The following is a 21,502-nucleotide window of genomic DNA, read 5'->3' on the forward strand; positions in this document are numbered from 1 at the left end:
AGACAGGGCCAAGGTGTACAGAACATCATGGTAGAGCAACAAGAGTCCCAAATGAACACAAAGAATCTGTAGTTAGCTCTTTGAATATCCGAGAGCTGACACATTAGAGATTCAAGCCTGTAATTTTCAGCTGCCAAAAAACAGGTCTTTGAAGGTAACAGGTAGCAAAAAGAAAATGAAGTGTTGAAAAATGCTCTCACATCAGTTTCTGTTTAGAGATTTTTACACCCCCCCCCCAAATCCTATATATGTTTCATTTAGGCTCCTAATTATTAAATGCTAGTGACCGTCAATGGCAGAGCAAAATACAAATCAACAGTTAATCACATGTCAAAAGAGCAGCAAATTCTTTGAAATCGTTCTGAAAGAAGCTCCAGCTGTCCAATTAAAGGGAAGTTTTGTGTGTGTGTGTGTGTGTGTGTGTGTGTGTGTGTGTGTGTGTGTGTGTGTGTGTGTGTGTTTTAAGAAGGAGGAGGAGGGGCGCCTGGGTGGCGCAGTCGGTTAAGCGTCCGACTTCAGCCAGGTCACGATCTCGCGGTCCGTGGGTTCGAACCCCGCGTAGGGCTCTGGGCTGATGGCTCAGAGCCTGCAGCCTGCTTCCGATTCTGTGTCTCCCTCTCTCTCTGCCCCTCCCCCGTTCATGCTCTGTCTCTCTCTGTCCCAAAAAAAATAAATAAAACGTTGAAAAAAAAATTTAAAAAAAAAAGGAGGAGGAGGAAGTGGAGCAAGAGGGAGCGGAGAAGAAAAAGAACAACGCAGAGGAAAAGCCCTTTTGTTAAAGATCAAGGAGCCAACTCAAGTTTAAAATTAAGTTCCATGTACATTGGTTTTCAGAGGCACCCATCTTGGCATGTTCCAAATCACATGCCATCTCTGGCTGAGAACATGAAGGCAAAGTAGGCCGAGCCCAGGCAGGTTAGCAAACAAACGCAAGCCAAGCACGCTCAGGAGAATTATCTAGTATTTGCCTACAGAATGCAATTGGCTCAGGTCTACACTAAAAAATTGCTTTCCAGGAACACAGTTCAAAGATTGAGTTTCCTCTTGCTATCCATTCACAATAAAATACTTGCAGGGATTTGACATACTTTTGACACAATTATATCAGTTGCAACACACATAATGTCCGTTCAATTTTACAAAGTTCATTTTAATCAAAGATATACATTTTTTTCTGGTCTTTAAGAGCCTAGAAACCCAAAATAGTTGCTAAAACAGTGAGAAACATGATACATGAGCAATCTCTTATCAAACAAAAACCTGGCTCTGATTACTTTTTGTATTTGAGGCCGACATAAGTAGTTTGCTCTGTCTGAACACTTTAAATCAATTGCCAAATGAAAATGGGACTCTTGAACCTACGCCAGAAGTAGGTTTCTTAGCTCCTTGCCCAGTCTTGGCCAAAACCCTAGCGCTACTCAACAGCGACTACAATCTACAAATCAACTTAAGATCTCTGTCCTTGCCAAAACTTCATGTCTACAGAGCTGATGCTATAAATAATGGTGGGTGAACATCAGTAAAACTGAAACTAGATCCTCAACTATCCAATTCTTGGTTTGCATTTTTTAAAGTTTACGAGTTTGTTCACTTTACTTAATTATAAGATCAAATGAAAAAAATCCCACCTTGTGATGCCCAAATTCATTCAAAATGGTTCCCAGTTTCCTGGTGTTGCTGTGCAGTTTGGGGGCAGCAACAGCTGGATGGGGGTCCCGCCAGTCAATGGACAAGCGGTGATACCAAAGGCGCGGACTCTCCAGAACATGAGCTGATTTAACACTAGGATCAAAACGATGTACTTCACATCCATTGTTGGCCATGCTAACCTCAAATTGGGTATCATCATTCCCCAGCCTATAAAGAAAGAGCGTGGAAATCAATAACAACACAAATATAATGAAGCAAAAGTGTTAGATTGATAAAATGACAATTCTAAGGACAATTTTCTTATTCATATCAAGCTTTCTCCTGTTTTAACACATGGCTAACTGTACACATTCAATAAACCTGCTTCCATCACAAAAAGCATTATAGCTAAAAGCTTCTGGATAAAAAGCAAGCAGAGAAATTATCTGCTAAATGCAGACCAGGGAATCACATGTTCAAACATGTAGAGACATAGCAAATTAATTTTTTTAAGATGTAAACCATAGTAGCAATGAAACAAGTCTATCCAGTAATCTTAAGAGCTTTTCTCAGAATACATCAAAAATAGAAGCACCAGGATCGGTTCCCTTAGGGAGAGGTGCAGTGTACTAATGAGGTAATTTGTCTCCATTCTAATGGCCATGATGCATGCAGCCTGACTTAAAGACAATATCCGTTGTCTTAGAAGTGGAAATGCATTTTAAAATAGTACAGCTAAAGAAGAGGCAAATATGTGTGGTTCTACTGGATCTGGTACTCAAGAAGTAGAAGAGACACCTCACCTAAATTCACATCAACAGGAGGAAGAAATTATGAATTGTACTTAAGTATCCACTTTGTAGCACGTCATGTGAAACATTCATATACTTACACATTTTTAATTTACTCAGACATATTCCTTATTTGGTGGAGTAATATTCATCACTTTGATTAAAGCATCAGCTTGGATGAAAAACATGAAATTAAATGAAAGACGATTTTTTTAATGGTGCTTATGGCTTCTTTGCTCAAAATACTATAATTAGATATGGTTTAAGATACCAAAATCTCAAAGGGTATCTATAAGACATTGGCCAAACCTGAACTCAGTGCAGAAATGCTTCATTCTCTTAGACTCCAGTATCGCAGACATTTCATAATTTGGACATGTACAAGCTCATTGGCTAACAATTATTTACCTGGTATTAGGCAATTAAAATAAGCCTTCAGTACAGAGATCCTCCCTCCACCTAGACATTCTTACTACTCTTATTTGCCTTGTTCTTTCCCTTCACTCCTACTACATTGCTTTTGCCCTCACTGGACGCATGGCATGTCAACCCTCTGCTGTCCCTCAGCTACAATTCTCTCTCCCCTTGTGGCTAGAAGACGTAGCACCCTTCAAAACTATATCACTCCTTTTACCCGAGAAATTCTGTTTCCTAATTTTTACCTCCTACTGAACCTACTCAACTCAGATGGCAGACTGACTGACTGACTGGCTCTAATTCTGTCCCCCTTCATCCACACTACTGCCATGCTGTGCTCATCATGAGCAGAGCGTCCTTTCTTGCCCCTTGATTGTCTGGCTTGATTAGGTGATTTACTTTGTGGAAGGAAGTGACAGTATGCCAGTCCCAAGCCGAGGCTTTAAGTACTTCTGTCCACTCTCGTGGACATCCTCATACCATTCTCATGATGAAAACATACCCTAGATAACTTGCCAGGCTCAGGAAAATAAGAAACATGAGAGGCAGTGGTACCCCAGTGAAGTTGCCAAATTTCTATGAAAAGCAGAACTTCCCTTAGTCACCACACCTTGAAGTAAAGTCTCCCAGCTGAGCCCAGCCTCCGTCAATGGAAGCCCGCTGATTTGTAGACATATAAGCAAGAATAAATAATGGTTTTAAGCTACTGAATTTGAGAGTGATTTGTTACACAGCAACAGCTAACGTATAAACCTGGCATGAAATATAAATCCAAGAGTTGAGCAAAAACTACAAAGCATTTTTTTAGTAGACAGATTTCTTTCTATACCTATCAGAATGTTGCCACATTCACCTGCCCCAAGAGATTTTTCACTTAACTGAATATGTTGAAACTGAGATGAGCAAACCAGTGTTACTATGGGTCATCCGATGGAAAATGGCAATACTGTAGCTTTACTAGGAGAACACTATGTCAACAAAGTACTCATTAAATACAATTTATATGTAAACTTTCTAGAGTAGAGAAATTTGAATAATTTCTTTCTAAGTGAATTTTCAAAATATTATTTTCAAGGAAACATTCTCTACTCTAAAACATGTATTTTAATTAAGACTTCAAAAACTTTTGGGGATTAAATTAACCACATGCGGTTCTGTAACTAACTTTTTTAGTAAGGCACTTTATTACATATTGATGTTTTCAATTTAAACAAAAAATTTTGTAATGAAAAAATAACAAAGACACATAGGAAGAGTTCAAGGAAATAGATAAAATAAAAAGGAAGTTTTCTACCCCTAGAAATTTTGGCCACTAATTTCCAGAGATAATCACAGTTAGTAATTTTTGTGTATCTTTCCAGAAATTCTCTAGATATGTACAAGTGTTCTTTATTAGAGATATCATAAGTACACACATACATATTTAAGTTAATCATCAAATAGTGAGGAACTATTTTGTAGGCACTAAACAAAATGAAACTACTGAAATTTGTAATTTGGGGGTTAACTTACATTACTTTTAGTAAATAAAATACACTTAATACACAAGTGTACTATACTGGAAAGTAATAAGCTGCATTAATTTAATCAATGTCTATAATTCTTACTTCCATTTATTCAAAATGGTACTTCCTCAAGCTTAGTTTAAATTAGCCAAGTTTGTGGTAGGTGTAAAAAGCAACAGGAAAGGCAAATGTAATATACATAGGTGTGGCGCTACCTGGCCCAAAGTAGGAAAACCAGGAGTCAAATCCAATCCAGGTAAATGTGCTCCTTATACTGCACCTCACTGTGAATGAGCACAGGACACAGAATCCTGGAAGGAATATTTGTGATCTCGGGGATCTACGAAATCGCCAGTTACTGGAGGGTAAAGCTCCATAAGGAAGAGAACTGTGTCACTCTTGCTTTTATTTTTTTCGTTTCAAGTTTTTATTTCAATTCCAAATGGTTAACATACAGCATAACATTTTTGCTTCTCTCTGAATCCCAAGTGCTGAGTAAAGAGACAGCAAATCTACAAAATGCTGCCCCAAGTGAGAGAAAACTAGAAAATTATAGGGTCTGGAATTCCTAGAATACATAGTACACAGTAACTAGCATGGCATAGGGTAGGCTATGTTTCGCTGTCTTCTTCATGTATATAAACAAATACTGATAAAGCACTTTAATATGTTTAAGGCACTATACTAGACACCAGAGATAAATTTGTCATAACCCTTGATCTGAAGTTCACAAGTAGTAATGAAGAGAGATTTCTGAACAAATAAATATAGTAAAATTATGAAGTAGCCAAAACAAAAATATTACTTACAGCAAAAATGTATTTAGTCTGTAAGGAAATCATGTGCTGCTCTTATTTATCTAGAAAGAGAATTCACTGTAGAAAATCCTACTTTACAGGAATGTTCTACTTAATGTGTATTCCATGAAGCAAGACATGTAGATCAGAGGCTTCTATCTCATGATCTAAGATAGTTGTTCCATTCCCTGCCACCACGTCTGCCTTCCAGCCATCAGGAGAAGTAAAAGGGGAATGAAGGTCATGTCCTTTCCTCTTAGGGTATGGCTGAGAAGTTGTACACATCACATGTGCTCATATCTCATTGCTCAAAGCTAGTCATACGGCCACTTGCAGCTTCAAGGAAGGCTAGGGTATGCAGTCTTCAGCAAGGTGGCCAGGTGCCCTGCTAAACTCAGGAGTTCTGTTACCAAAGGAAAAAAGGAAAGAATGGATATCAGAGGACAACTGGAAATTCCTGCTACAACCCATTTCTGAAATAGGTAAGCAGTTAATAGGTATATTCAAATGTATAAGCATTCATGAAGACTATAACCTATCTCTCTACATGGGGGAGAGAGAAAATTATATAACTAATGCTTATGAATATTATTCTGCATATGTTAAGCCTAGGGTTTGAGATGGAGACAAGCTCTTCAGCACAGAAAGGGCATCAAATCTGAGAGATTTGTTGAAGAAATAGGAACGGGGAGAATTATAGGACTAAATTTCCACAGGTCACAGAATAACAGTAACCATCTTGACCCCCCTCTTCTGATGCTCAGAGAGCAACAATCAAGATTCCTCAGTGTGATTGTGTGAGTTGTGCACCCAACAATTCTAGACGGTACCATTCACATCATAGTCACCATAATGATGGTTTTCTAGCAGGTGGGGTAGGGGTTCTTGAGGGGGTGCCTCTTCCCAAGTCATATAAAGGTGTCCTTTGGACCAGCTACAGTGCTAGCAACTGCATGCCCTTTAATGCTACTGAAGGGTAGAAGGTATGGATGTGGTACTGTTTGAGGTCTTGGTTATTCTTTTAAAAATATTCCCAAGAGTATTAAGGTAAGCGTCCTTTATGTTCCCCAGGAATCAAAACGTCCTAGCGCAAACACATGAAGACATGCTCATGACCATTCACCAACATGGAGAAACAAATCAAAATCACAATGAGACACCTCTTCACATCCACTAGGGTAGCTACAATCAAAAAGACCAATAATTACAAATGTTGGCAACAATGTGGAGAAATAAGAACCCTCATACATTGCTGGTGGGAATATGAAGTGGTATATTCCCAAGAGAAGCGAAAACTAATGTCTACCGAAAAACCTGCATGTGCATATTCATTGCACGATTATTCCCAGTAGCCAAAAAGTGGAAACAACCTAAATGTCTATCAACTGATGAGCAAATGAAATGAGGTGTAGCCATACAATGGAATATTATTCAGCCATAAAAAGATATGAGGTACTGATACCTATTACAACATGGATGAACCTTGAAACCATTATGCTAAGTGAAAAAAAGCCAGTTACAAAAGGCCACATGTTGTGTGCTTCCATTTACATGAAATGTCCACAATAGGCAAATTCATAGAGAGAAAGTAGACTAGTGGTTGCCTACGAGGAGGGGGTGAAAAGCAGGAAACGTGTTGAATTTGCAAATGACTGCTACTGGGTGTAGGGCTTTCTCTTTGGGGTCATGAAAATGTTCTAAATTTGACTGTAGCGACAAAAAAAACCCATTGAATTGTATGCCTTACAAGAGTGAATTGTATGGTATGTGAATTATAGCTCAACAAAGCTGCTAAAAATAAATAAAAGCAGATATAGGAAAGGTTTCTAACTGTGACCGTTGAAGGCATCAGGTTTGGAAGAAGTAAGACAATCGTGTTTCCCAGGAGTTTCATGGTCTGTTCTGGGTTTTTCAAAGCATAAATGACACTAAATAGTAGATAAAAAATATGTTATAAATTATTAATTTTTATTAAATAACATTGCGTGAAATGCCAAGATTTTGTCCAAAACATGTATTATCAACAGGAATGATAGCACCCCTAATGGGGCAAAATTCCATTCTTGGGAGTCAACAATACTTCCTCTTTTTATATATAAAGCAACATGCATATGTTACATAAAAAGATATATAGTTTATCTCTGGCATTAAAATTTCATGGGGGAGTGGTGATTAGGAAAAAAAATTATTTAAAAAGGATCCTTGGGTCCATGATTTTCTGATTCCTCATTCATGTATACTATGAGCACCTGCTGTGTTAAACTATTACAACTTGAAAATGTTTGGCACCTGGAAGTCCCAGCTTTTCTGTGTAAGATACTAGTTGTTGCCTAACCATGTGCCATTTATCAAATGTTCTTCTGTCTTATGCTGAGAATTTATGTCTTGAAACCAAACGGTACCACCAGCCAGAGAACTAAAAAAAAGAGGTGAAGAAGATTTGCTACCTATGTATTGTCTCTTCTCAAGTTTTCTTTTCCACTCTCACTCCCACCTCTGAAAAAACAATCTTTGAAAGGGAGGATAAAATCGGGGATATTTCCCGATTCGTGTTAGCTACCACCCTCCCCAACCCTCCCCCTCCAAGTCACAGAGGAGAAGACTTACAGAGCAGCCACCACCGCAGGCTGAAGAGGTCAAGTACATGATATTATCACCTAAACACACAACCTCTCCTTCCTCTTCTCTTCCCCTTCCTCTGTAACATAACCTTCCTGTACAGCACCTTCCCCTATCTTAATTGGTCTATTCTACCCCATTTCAAGGTTGAAAAGGATCTGATTTTAATTTTCAACTGAACTTCACACAGAGTACACTCTCCTGGAAAAAATGCTTTTACATTAACTGTGGAATAAAGAGCTTTGACTTCTAGTAAAGACATTCCAGACTCTGAAATAAGGTGGAAGTGACTCCTGCTTCAGTTCCTGGGGTGGAGGAAAGGTAGGGAACAGATCAGAAGGCAGGACATTCAGCCTTTGTCTTCTGGTCCGTCTGTCCTCCGACTCCTTTCTTCCTCTCTAGGAAAGACACCCCAAGCTATGGCTTTATCAATCATCTTTGGTTGACGTGAGAATGACTGGGCACAGAAGTGGCATAGTCTTGCTGCTGCCAAAGCCCTGGGGCTTCGAGCACTTACTGCCTGGTGTAGGGACCCCATGACCCATCTGCCACCTGCCCTCCTTGCCCATCTCTCAACTATCCCACTACTCCCGAACGCTGACCATCCATGACCCACATTCCCTGTTCTTGTGCCTCATTTTAGGACCGCCACTTCTGGGCTGGGTCTCTTTCTTCTCTCAGTATCAATTGAGATGTCAGCTGGCTATTTACCTGCCCCCAGGCAAGCAATTCACCTGAGAAAGGGGTATGCTTGTCCTGATCCTCAGTCCTGAATAACAGTGCAATCAATGTGTGCAACCACAATCCAAAACATCTTTTCTTTTCTTTTTTTTTTTACCCATCAGAAATATTTTTAGTTCCCCGTTTTCAATTAAGCATTTCTAGGTTTTGAATCAAATGTTGGCCCTTATAATCTATTCACGTCTGTTCCCAGTGGAATTCAATTGTTCTTATCTGCTCTTCACAACGTTGAGTTTGAATAGTGAACATTTAGATGAAAATAAGAAACCACCTTTTTACAGGAAGTAATCTGAAATCTTGCAACAAAATTATCTAATGGTTCTGAAGTACAAGGAAAGCAAAAAGGAATTTTAAAAATCCCCCCGCCCCCCGAACAGCTTTCCTAGTTTCATTTTACTCAGTGATAGGCTTTAAATGAAATTATTCCAGGGTGTAAAATAATAAGTAAACTATAAAGGCAGTTCAGAGCAAGAAAACAGGACCAAGCTGAGATCTCCAATTTGCATGTGGTACTCTGCAATTACTTTTATGACCTACTTTCATGCATTTTTAATATGACAGAAAATAAACTCTACTGTCAAAACTTCCCATCCTTTCTACAGTCTTGAAGCATAGTTGGTGGGCTCCCCTCTGTTCTAATCAAGTGGCTGAGCAACTAATTTCCTAAGCCTCAGCCTCCCGGTCTAAATCACAGCATAACCAGCAACTCTCCCTGCTCTCCTTACCTAGAGCAATCATTTATGTAGCAAATATATATGGAGTGCCTACTGCGTCCCAAGCTCCACTGATACACATTTCCATTATCCTGAGACTCTTACTTGAACCGTTCATTTTTACAAAAAGTCCACAGTGACTACAACTAAGAATTCTTGTTTGATAAAGTCTGATGTTGATGGTGATCCTCTGGGCACAGACCCAAACGTCTGCCCCCAACCCTTATCATCTAGGATTTGGGTTAGCAGTTGTCACTCACGTGCCTGAATGTGAATCATCGAGATGATGAAAGCGATTAGTGAGAAACAGGCATAGGACACCTGTTAGGGTCCCCAGTGCTTTTGTAACGGACATTGGGGACCTTGTCGGAGAACCTAGCCACACAGCTTCCACAAAGAGTCTACGGAATAGGGTGTTCCCAATAAAAACAACTCTTTCCTGCCCCCCCCCTTTTTTTGAGACACATTTTTATAAGTTCAGAACTGGATGCAAGTCCTAATATATTTCATGAAATAATCTCATTATTTTATATTCGCCCTTTTACAAAAATCCCTCTAAATCCATTTGTACACTTAGCTCATTTTCAGCCTGAATAACTGAATATTATTTCCTACAGTTTCGACAAAATCACAGTGATTTCACAAGAATTCCCTTTTCTTTCTTTTTAATGTAAATGTACACACAGATTTACCATTGGCACAAACCATAAAAATCCAACAGTGGCCATTCATCTTGGGTCACTCCTCATAAATGTGTAAAAAATTTCTAATATGCTTGCTGTTCTTCCCACCCCCCCCTTAATTCTTACTATTCTCTCTCTTCACAGTAAGGATGCTGTAATTCTAGCTGGCGACCACGGGCTTCGCCAAGAGGATCATCATCATACTGAAATCTGAAGTTGCCAATTCACCCCCAGCTGAATGGGAGAGAAAATGGCCTGGCGGCTTCTGGGGACCCGCAAGTGCCGACAGTTACCTGACACATGAGTCTGAAACAAAGTGTAGGAGGCAAAGTATAGCACCTGTTACACATTGTTACGTTCATAACTTTGTGTTACTGAAATAGCCTTGGCCACCTGCAGGACCGTTTTGGTATTCTGCTATAAAATGCACTTACCCTAAAGAGTAGAGGCGGCATCGCTTGCTGCGGATTTGATGAGCTAAGCCAAACCTGTCATCAAGACAGACTGACCAAGGCTTCTTTGCAGGGCTGGAGTCAGTAGCTAGGCTGTCTGTGCTCATGTGATTGCATGCAATCTGTAAGGATTGGAAATCAATGTGAATAACTTAAAGCGCTGGATGATAAGTGGCAGGTGGGGAGGTACTGCTTTCTCGGTCCCTGAAACCCATAACAGGAGAGTTATGTCCTTCTCCACTGCCAACTACTCCTCTCCCCCAGGGAAGCACAAGACTGCTATCAAATGTTCGGAGGAACTCCAAATACTGGATTATAAGGAACCTTGTGGAGACTATAGACAGGTTTGAAGGGAAGTTGAGAGCTGCTATAGCCATATGCACAGAGTATGTAAGGGAGAACAGGTCAGGAGCAAAGGTGGCAGAAAGGAGGTGTCCCAAAAAGCTTTGCAGAGATTTGTGAGTCCTGGAGAATGAACAGAAGTTGACCAAGACGCTGAGATCAAGAAGAGCATTCCAGACATAGAGAACAGTGCTGGCAAAACACAGAGGACTGTAATCCATGGTGTTTCTACCAGAAGTTGTGAGATCCAACTGTGGCCATGGGTCTCAGAGGGATACAGATTATCAATTCCTTATCTCAGGCAGATAAGCTGGGGCCACCGTGGTCCAGAAAGGTAGCATGAGTTATCCAAGGTAAACAGCTGATCAAGGGTCAAGTGAAATTAATTCATGGTCCCTGCTCCCAAGACCGTATTGTTTGCGAGAAACTGTTCTAATGAGCTTCCTCCTAGGGGAGAAGAGCGAGAGCCCCACGCAGGAAGAAAGGAAGCTCTTCCTGAGCTATAACCAAAGCACTTCTTTTAACTCATCCATCAAAATTAGATAAGGAAACCAAAGGGAACATGTATCTAAATCAAGCAGAAGCAAGTCTCTGATTTCAAATGCACATTTAGCAAATGCACTGTGATTGAGGCTGGCACAGTGTGCACGCTGAGGTGGCTGGAACCAAAGAAAGCAGGTTCTGTGGCCCAGGTGTTCTTTTGTGGCCAGCAGCACCTCACTGAACATCAATTTCCCCCTAATCCTTCAAAACTCCCATCACCATCATGATGCTCCATGAATCATGCAGCAGCTCTGTCACGTCACAGACAACAGACCATTCTGGGTGCAAAGGGTGGTCTGAGGTTCATTGCTTTAATTCATTGGAAAATATAACAGCAAATGATTTTCTTCTTAAGAAGATATTCTGGGGGCGCCTGGGTGGCTCGGTCGGTTGAGCGGCCGACTTCGGCTCAGGTCATGATCTCACGGTCCGTGAGTTCGAGCCCCGCGTTGGGCTCTGTGCTGACCACTCAGAGCCTGGAGCCTGTTTCAGATTCTGTGTCTCCCTCCCTCTCTGCTCCTCCCCCGTTCATGCTCTGTCTCTCTCTGTCTCAAAAATAAAATAAATGTTAAAAAAAAATTAAAAAAAAAAAAAGAGAAGATATTCTGGGGGCACCTGGGTGGCTCAGTTAAGCGGCCGACTCTGGCTCAGGGCAGTTTAAGAGTTTGAGCCCCGCATCAGGCTCTGTGTGGAGCCTGCTTCCGATTCTGTGTCTCCCTCTGCCCCTTCCCCCGCTTACACTGTCTCTCTCAAAAATAAATAAACATTGGGGCGCCTGGGTGGCGCAGTCGGTTAAGCGTCCGACTTCAGCCAGGTCACGATCTCGCGGTCCGTGAGTTCGAGCCCCGCGTCGGGCTCTGGGCTGATGGCTCAGAGCCTGGAGCCTGTTTCCGATTCTGTGTCTCCCTCTCTCTCTCTACCCCTCCCCCGTTCATGCTCTGTCTCTCTCTGTCCCAAAAATAAATAAACGTTGAAAAAAAAAATTTTTTTTTAAAAATACATAAACATTAAAAAAAGTTTTTTTTAAATAAAAATGTTTTAAAAGATATTCTGGGTTTGCCCAATTCTTTTATTTAACAGAGTTTCCAGAATTCTAATCTGAAAAGAGTATATACATGTAGCCTAGTCAACTGATATAGCATCTCCCGTACTTATGCTGTGATCAAGGGCTACTGGCCTGGCAAAATTATCCAGCACTATTTATCAGAGAGATAAATGAGAGAGCATATTGCTAGGATTTGGACATTTTAGAGGGAAGTCTAAAATGTGAAACCCTGTATATATATTCTTGCCCCTCACCAATGTCTTTCTACTTCTCTACCCATGACCCCTGTTTAAAGGAAAAAAATAACAGAAAATGGAACTGAATTTTAAGCAACTATTACAGAATACATTTATTAACTAGGTACATCAGCATGTTAATTTGTCTAATTCATTTCCTATGATTCACCCACAAAGACATGGGAATTATGCCTCTGCCCATATCCTAGGCCCCACTCACCCACCAAGGGAGGAAAAACTGCTAATTTAATTAAAGTTCAATGTGTTTGGTGGGCCCGTCTTACTAGTGGGCAGGTTACTGCACCTTAAACATCAGCACCTTCATTGTCATTGTGTCCGACGCTCTCCCTTCCTCTCACCCCTGCAGGTAGGCAGGTAAGTAGGGAGGGAGGGAGGGAGGCAGTTCTGTAGGCCCCTAAAGCATACCTGGACCTCACAAGCCTGAACCATTTGCTCTAGGTCAGCTTCCTGGAGCATTTTTATTAAAGTGGTCTGACGATTCCCATTTCTTTGTGTGCACTTCTCCCTAAGAACCTCCATAATGACAGAACATGATATAGATGTTCACAGGTTCTTGTTCATGACTCCCTCCTAACACCATTAAAATTTAACTCTCGCCTCTCCCACCATGTTTCCCAAGGTATGGCCCACCTACATTCTGACAGGTCTGGGAGGCACCTAAAAATACCGATTCTCAAGTCCCACTCTGTAAAGTCAGCATCTTTGAGGCTGATGCCTGCGAACATGCCTTTTAATAAGCTGCCCCAGGTGATTCTTATGCGGATAGTCCTGTGAGTTTACAGGAACCCTTTTGTAAAGCCCCACCGGAAGGTTCCAGCTTGGCCTCATCTGTGCCTTAGCAAATTAAGGGAAGAGGCTCCACTTGGGTCAGAGCTTTATTTATTTATTTTTTTAATATGAAATTTATTGTCAAACTGGTTTCCATACAACGCCCAGTGCTCATCCCAAAAGGTGCCCTCCTCAATACCTATCACCCACCCCCCACCCCCCATCAACCCTCAGTTTGTTCTCAGTTTTTAAGAGTCTCTTATGCTTGGGCCAGAGCTTTAAAATGAAAACAGCAGCCCCTGCAACCCGGCCCCTAACAAAAAGCCAGAGAGGCAGGCAGTGACAATTAGCCAGAGGCCTCCAAGAATCCGATAACTATTAAGGGTCAAGATTCAGGGCTTTGAGGCTCAACTGCCCTTACTTTGCCAATGTTGGGGAGTAGAGTTTTATTCTATTAAAGGTGACACTTAAAGCATTTCTTCTTCTTCCAAAGATTTCATCTTACACAGATATACCCCTGTTGGAAAGACATTCTTTTCCATTCAATCTCTCTGCTAATGTTCCCCTTTCCACTCCTAGCTCAAACATACCTAACACAGGAGTTTTGCCCTATTAACTATCTCAGTGATAGACATTAGCTTTGCAAAACAACTAGAAGCACTCAGTAAAATTCAGCTCCTAAAAATTAATTAAATATTGATTTTTCAAAGTTTCTTGTTAAGATTTATGGCCAGGGCTTCAATAAACTCTCGTAAGCAAAATAAGTGAGGGCAATAACTCCTAGCTAAGCTCTAACTCCAGTAATTATGTTCTCTCTCTCTCTAATTCCCCTTGTAATTTTAGCTGCAAAAGCAAATTAGGCCTAGATAAAGGAGAAGAAACTCCAGGAAAAAAAAAATGTTTTCTGAAATGCATTTTAGTTATTTAACTTAAAGGGATTAACCATTTTTTTTTAAAGATTTTATTTTTAGGTAATCTCTACAGACAACGCAGGGCTCGAACTCACAGCCTCGAGATCAAGAGTCGCATACTCCACTTATGGCACCAGCCAGGTGCCGCTTAAAGGGATTAATTTATTCTCATTTCATTTGGCATCCCAAAAGATGGAATAGAATTTCTGGCACCCCATAAGTAAAATCTGGTAAAGAGAGCCCTTAAAACTTGGGGACTTCTGGCAAGAATCACTTCAATGATCAACTGTATGTTCATGTAATACCATTATTTTGAAAGGCAACATCTAAGGAAAGAGTTGTATTTTTGTTGCCTTTATCCGTGTGTGTGTGTGTGTGTGTGTGTGTGTGTGTGTGTGTACCAGTAAATATAACAGATACTACTGTTACAAAGTCGTAAAGTCTGCATCTCCAGGGCTTGGATTTTTATGTTATTTTTACAAATAGATAGATGCATAGATGATGAGATAGATAGATGGATGGAGAGATGGCTGGCTGGCTGGCTAGATGATAGCTAGATAGGTAGTTAGATAATGTTTTAAAATCTACTTTTTCTTTTTTAAAACAGCAACTGTTGCTTAGATTAATTTTGTGCCGCAAGGCCTGCTTCCCAGAGGCATATGGTTTGGGGGTGGCCATAAAAAGCTGGATCTGGAGCCTTCCCTTAGAACAGAGCACTGTGTTTATGATTTAACCATTTCTTGTTAGCATCAAACAGTGTATCATCGACTCCAGAACTCAGCGATGTAATCGTGGTCTTTCACATTAGGAAACAATACCTAATTAAACTGCACTTGACGTTGTGCACACTCTACCAAACACCATATCCTCTGGTGTTTCATTAAAAATTCAGGTCCCCAATCATGCCATCAGGGACACACAGCGTGCAAGTGTGCCATCTCATTGCAGTCGAATGCCACACTGTCCCTGGCCCTGTGCTTCCGTTTCCAAGCTCCCCCACCCATCTGTTCACCCGTGTTAGAGAACACACAACTCTCTTGCATCCTAGCTGTTTGCCAGCATGCGTATGTATTGAATTTAGGTTTTATACCCCAGGCAGTGCCGACCACAGAACAGGTGCTCAGCAAATGCCTGCTGAATTGAACAAGGAGTAAATCAATGATGAACACATCAAATGCTCGGCCTTGCTGTACAAGCTTGAACACAGATTTGAAGGAGATGATATTTTTTAAGTAGCATAAGAGAATGGGGGTGGAATTTGCTTTAGTACCTTCCAAAGGTTTTTTTTTTCCCCCTTGCCATTATGACTCACTACTGCTAACTATGGAAATTTTAGGTAATAGTGACTCTAATATTCTTCCAGTTTTGTAGGCTCTCATTGTCAAGATGAATTCTAAGGGAAGCCTGAGCTCCTAAAAGAGCCAAAAAAAAAAAAAAAAAGAGAGACAGAAAGACAAAAAAAACAAAAAAACCTCTGCATTACATAGAGATGGGGAAGGAACACTGTTTAGCAAAAGATTCTGATTAAGAGTCAGTTAATGTCATCTCTAATGAACTCCCACGTGCTGGCTGCACGTGACCTGGACGTGCAGAAAAGCACAGCACTTCACCTGGGTAAAATGACCCCTGGGTACAAAACCACTGTGAGGTCTAGAGCTTTATCTCAGTTTTTCTGGAGGATGAAAATCCTTCTAGTGAACTTTATAAACCAACTGCACTCATCAAGGTGAATAAGATGTCTATGTATCTACTTTCCCAACTAGTTGGTTAGCTGCTTGTGGGCAGAGACTGTATCCCCAGGGCCTGCCACAATCCCTGGCACGAAGCAGGTGCTCAAAACTACTTTGTCAATATTGATCCTACACTACTCTCGGCGCAGTACAAGCTCACAGAACTGGGAGAAACCTAAGGAAGAATTTAATAGCTTGATCCTTTTCAAGATCGCAACATTGAGAAACAGAGAAACAAAATAAATCGCTCAGAGTCACTTCAGACTGCATTGTGGGATGCTTTTCTTTTCTCTTCAAAAGTTTTCTCCTCTCAGTTCATAACTCACGGGGGAAAATCCAAGAGGGGCTTGAAATAATCCTTTCGTGCCTCACGAGCTTCTTCTAAGTAAATATGCCTTTTATAAGTTACAGAACATTAACCTGAAATACATATAAAATGGAATCTAGAGGCTTTTACTTGGTCAATTTATTTGGGGCGGGGATGGAGCCCATAGTTCTCAAACCCAACTCATAAGTTTAACACCTCTCATTTTCCTCTGGTGTCTTAAGAGTTTCTTAAAGTCACAGTCAAGAGGTCGGGCTTTTCATCCTTCATGTAAAACCAAACTGTACAATTAAAATTTCAGCACCTTAATTAAATCTGTGAGTGTCCACCAAATTAATTTGCAGCAGCAAAACAAGATGAAATTATGTAAAGCACAGGGATCAATTTATCATTCCATAACTTGCGATTAATTCAACAAGCTTTCACTTCCATGTCTAGGTGACAACCATTAAAGTCCAATTGTCTGACTGCATTATATGAGAAATGGGACTTTCTTTTACGCCCAGTCTTCTAAAGACCTAGAAACATATTCTCTCCACAGATGAAAAATGGGCTCTGCTGCCAGCAAGGTTTGGGAGAAGAAGTGGGATGCCAGGGGGCTGAAGGGACATCAAAAGAGCCTGAGACCCTCAGTGCCACACGAGCTCCACAGGCTACCTCCCCAGTTGGCCTAGGCGCCTTAGAGGCAGTGTGAGTTTCTAGTTTACTAACACCTCCCACTTAATCCAGGGCAAAGTTTCCCTTAGGCCTTGATCTTCTCTTGTCTCTCCGTCCCCAGGATCAGGCTACTTGAGGACAGAACCTCCTGATTAACGTGTCAAGAGCCATAGACTCTCCTTAATAGACAGTCCCTTTACTTGCCGGGGGCACAGGCTCAGCCTCGGCAGGAGCTGCCACAATGTGTTAAGTCACCACTAAGGCCGATGCTCCATAATGACTTTAAATGCTCTAAGAACAAAGTACTGTTGGATTCATTAGCTTCTCGGACCTCCTGCAATGTCCCCTCTGCTCCCTGGCCTAGCGGGGCCCTGTCCACCAAGCATCTGTGGCAGAAAAGCAAAAAGGCAGATTCCTCCAAATCCAAAATGGAACTTGAACCTCCAGATGATGGTTTTGTTTTATGACACACTTGACTGCCTACTCACGGGTGTGAATCTGTCGCCTCAAATGGTTTTCCAAAGCAATTTGCTAAAGTGGATCTTTAAGAACACGTCAGGATGAATCATTAAAACATTTCAAGATGACAATACCCCTGGAAGGCAGAAGATGCTGAAGCAAATAGAAGGCATCTTATCTGCCTTCAAACAAGTGGATAAATGTAAGCATTGAGGCCTCAGAAACTATGTCCCTATCAAGTCCCCACCAGGAGTCCCTGAGAATCTTCCTACCCCCTCACTGATCGAATCCTTTTTGAAAGGGGGTTGATCAATATCTTTTAGAGTGTCTCCAGATCCAATTGCACCTGAAATACAACCTGAGTGGTGCTGATGTATCTCAGAAACCTCAAGGCTTCCTCGTCCAGGGACTGAGCAGGTCCTGCCCACGGCTGGAGATCTATATGCCATCGGGGATGCTGTAGAAGACAGAAAACAGAAAACAGGTTGATGTGTAAAGTGTTGAGGCACTGGGGGTGGGGGTGGGGGTGGGATGGACACAGAGCATCACCTAGGCTCCTTGGCCACTTTAACTGTCTGCAAAACAAACGTGTCTGTGCACAGGCGGTGGGGAGTGGGTTCGGAGCTGCTGTCATTACAGTCACATCCATCACAGGGAGGCAAGCAAGGCCTGAGAAAGCCCAGCTACCAGGTTAAGCAAAAGACTGCAAAGGCCTGGGGACGTCTGACTCTTCTGATCAAAAATAAACTCCACTTGACCCCATCAGGCTCTCTCAACTGTGGCTTTGTATTACTGTGCCTCTCCCCCATGCGAAGAAAAACTCCTCTATCTACTAGAGTTTCCAAAGCTTAGAGCTTCAGAACTATGAGCCTCCCTAAGGGCCAGTTATGTCGTCGAGGCAAAAGCCTGAAGTCCTTTGGGTGCTTGGGTGCCTTCCCCAGCACAGGGAGACAAGGGCAGCCGCACTCAGTCTTCCAGGTCTCAGTGTGCCTAGCATCTGGGGCTGTGCACCTGCGGGAGAGGACCCCGGAGCTGTCACCACCAAGGCTGACAAGAGTAGCCTTCTAGCAAGGGGCTGCTGCCTTTCAGCAGAGGACGTGAGGAGCACTGATGAGCACAGTGGTTAGAGATGAAGGCTAGGCCTCCTTTTGCAGCAAGGGTGGTGGGAGGGATGAAGGGCTGGGGGATCGCAGTGGTCTGGAAGAAACGCAAGTGGGATCCCTCTAGTCAAAAGGAAGCACTAGTCATGAAGTCCTTTCTAGAGTTCCAAGTCCCCCACCTGTACTTATCACCACTTAGAAACCTTCCAAAGCCTTGCTGTGATTCTCAGGGGGAGAATAGCGCTCAGGGTGCAGGGTGGGGAAGGGGGTGGGGGGGGGGGAGAGAAGCCCCATCTGCTGGGAGGGTAGATGTCTGGAGTCAGGAAAGACGCTGGGTGTCTAGGCACAGGGGTTCCCGCAGTGCTTAGACTGGGCCTTTAAACCCCCTTTTATGATGCGGAAGGAGGCAAGGGAAGGTTCTAGGGACAGATAAATGCACCATTCACGCATACACATTGTTCTTCACTCAGATATTGCCAGGATCTGAATGTGTGTGTTCCCCTCCCCCATACTGATAGGTGGAAATCCTAATGACCAAGGTGATGGTATTAGGAGGTGGGGCCTTTGGGAATAGCTTAGGTCATGAGGGTAGGGCCCTCCTGAATGCGATCAGTACTCTTCTAAAAAAGACCTCACAGAATTCCTTAGCCCCTTCCACAATGTGAAGACCTGGAGAGAAGGCGCCAACCCTGAAGAGGGCCTTTACTGGAAACCAACTCTGCTGGCACCCTGACCCTGGACTTCCAGCCTCCAGAACTGTGAGCAATAAACTTCTGTTCTTTATAAGCCACTCAGTCTGTGCCATTTTGCTATGACAGCCCAAACAGACTAAGACTAGGTATTATGACAGGAACTGTCTGTCACCCACCCCCCCCCCAAAAAAAAAACCTGAACAGGCTAGCCCTGATATACTTTAGTGCAAATGTGGGGGGTTTGCCCCTGGATGGGGTGGCCTGGGTGACCTGGGGTTGAAAAGCCAGGAGGAGTGGGGGAGCAAGCAGGTCAGTCAGCATCAAGCCAGGTGTGTGAGCTTGGGGAAGAGAAGCCCACCCTGGCATGGGGGTCTGAGATAAATGCGGACACTTCGTAAGTGATAAGCGTTATTCCAGGTCCGATGTGATTAGCCTCACATCGTGGCACAAAGCCCAAGAGCCCACAGTCTTACCGTCTAGACAGGTCCGTGCCTCCTTGTAGTAGCTAAGTACCCTGCAGCTTTCTAGACTTAAGGAATCCTCACTGATTTCCCACACGCTGTCTTGTTCTCAGCTGCCGGGTTCATGGGCGTGCAACCTATGCAGTCTTAGAAGGGCCTGCGCTTGGGGGCGCCTGGCTGGCTCAATCGGTGGAGCGTGTGACTCTTGATCTTGCGGTTGTGGGTTCAAGCCCCATGCTGGGTGTAGAGATTACTTAAAGATTAAATCTTAATTTTTTTTTTTTTTTAAGAAGGGCCTATGCTTGGCTCAATGCTCTGCTGACACCGTCTTGAAATTCTTTAATAAATGTTGAACAAGAGGGCTCACATTTTCATTTTGCACCAAGCCCCACAAATTATGTAGCCAGTCTGCCCTGAGGGGCACCCTTTTCTGGGAACGCAGCCTTTTCTTATAGCTGTTCTTGTTCTGTGAAGGCTGATCAGGCAGAGAGTCTAATCAGAGAAAGCCCGAGAACATTAACATATCTTCCCAGGTAATGCCTTCCGCCACCCCCCTACTTTCCTTTCTTCTCTGAAGTAGATGGTGATTACCACGTGGTCAAACAATATTCATTGAGCATCAGCCACCCTGTGCCAGACACTGGTCAACACAGACACGAATAAAACCTTGACTCTCCCGGGGCGCCTGGGTGGCTCAGTCGGTTGAGCGTCCGACTTCGGCTCAGGTCATGATCTCACGGTCCGTGAGTTCGAGCCCCGCGTCGGGCTCTGTGCTGACGGCTCAGAGCCTGGAGCCTGTTTCAGATTCTGTGTCTCCCTCTCTCTCTGCCCCTCCCCCGTTCATGCTCTGTCTCTCTCTGTCTCAAAGATAAATAAACATTAAAAAAAAAAATTAAAAAAAAAAAAACCTTGACTCTCCCAAGAAGTGCACAGTCTGGCGGCAGAGACAGACACATACAAAATAACTTTAGCAGGTAAAAGCTGAAAATTAGGGAGAGCAATTCTTTTCAGGAAGTACTGAATTATGAAATCATAAATTATAAGCACAGTTAAGTACAAACGCCTCCCAGTTGTGCCTGGTCGTGTCCTTGCATCAAATGACAAAGTGCCTTTCCAGGTCGCCCCTGCTGTCTGCACAGCAACACAGAGCTTCAGGCAGGCTTGTCCAGGTTTAAAACTCCCCATGTCTTTCTCACACGGCCACTCACAAGTGTGCCAGCATCTGGCCCAGGAGCCTCTTGATAGAAATGATAAAGTTCACCCATCATGGTCTTCCTCTAAATCAGGGATCAGGAAACTCTTTCTATAAGGGGCCAAACAGCAAATATTTTAGGCTTTGCAGGCCATACGTTTTCCACTGCAATTCCCCACCCCCTGCTGTAGCTCAAAACAGCCACAGACAGTGAGTAAACCAATGGTCGTGGCTGTGTTCCAACGAAACTCCATTTACAAAAATAGGTTGCAGGCTAGATTTGGCCCACAAGGCTGTAGTTTGCTGACCCCTGCTATATTTGATTCGAATTTGGAGGCAGACTGGCCTAGAAGAGACTGTTTACTTGAAATAATGCAAGATTATGATATCTAGATTATAGCTAACTTTGTTATCTGGGTGACTTGGGCAAATATCAGTCAGGATTCCAGCAGGATACAATAGGCTCCTTCCAACTGGCTAATCCAAGAAGAATTCAATAGACTATCTATAAAGGTGTGGGCAGGGTTTAAGGAAACCAGTAACGAATAATGCAGTATCTATGACAGGTAGCACCAGAGAGACTTTACAAATCCTAAGACTGAAGGAGCAAGGAGCAGGAGGAATTTATGGAACCCAGAGAGGGAAACTTTATGGAGCAGGCATTTAATAAAGG

The 21,502-nt window shown here is 42.6% G+C and overlaps 1 protein-coding gene across 1 annotated transcript in view; it reads right to left on the reverse strand.

The window, feature by feature from the left end:
- METTL24 (methyltransferase like 24) overlaps nucleotides 1-21,502 on the reverse strand; it is a 104,718-nt gene that overhangs the window by 53,282 nt on the left and 29,934 nt on the right. The window contains exons 2-4 of the mRNA XM_030316149.1: nucleotides 17,743-17,841; nucleotides 10,330-10,469; nucleotides 1,629-1,857 (exon numbers count right to left, since the gene is read on the reverse strand). Of these exons, the coding sequence (XP_030172009.1) occupies nucleotides 1,629-1,857; nucleotides 10,330-10,469; nucleotides 17,743-17,841 (468 nt within the window). The remainder of the gene's footprint in view (nucleotides 1-1,628; nucleotides 1,858-10,329; nucleotides 10,470-17,742; nucleotides 17,842-21,502) is intronic.

This window comes from Lynx canadensis, chromosome B2 (genome assembly GCF_007474595.2).
Source record: "Lynx canadensis isolate LIC74 chromosome B2, mLynCan4.pri.v2, whole genome shotgun sequence".
Classification (NCBI taxonomy): Eukaryota; Metazoa; Chordata; class Mammalia; order Carnivora; family Felidae; genus Lynx; species Lynx canadensis.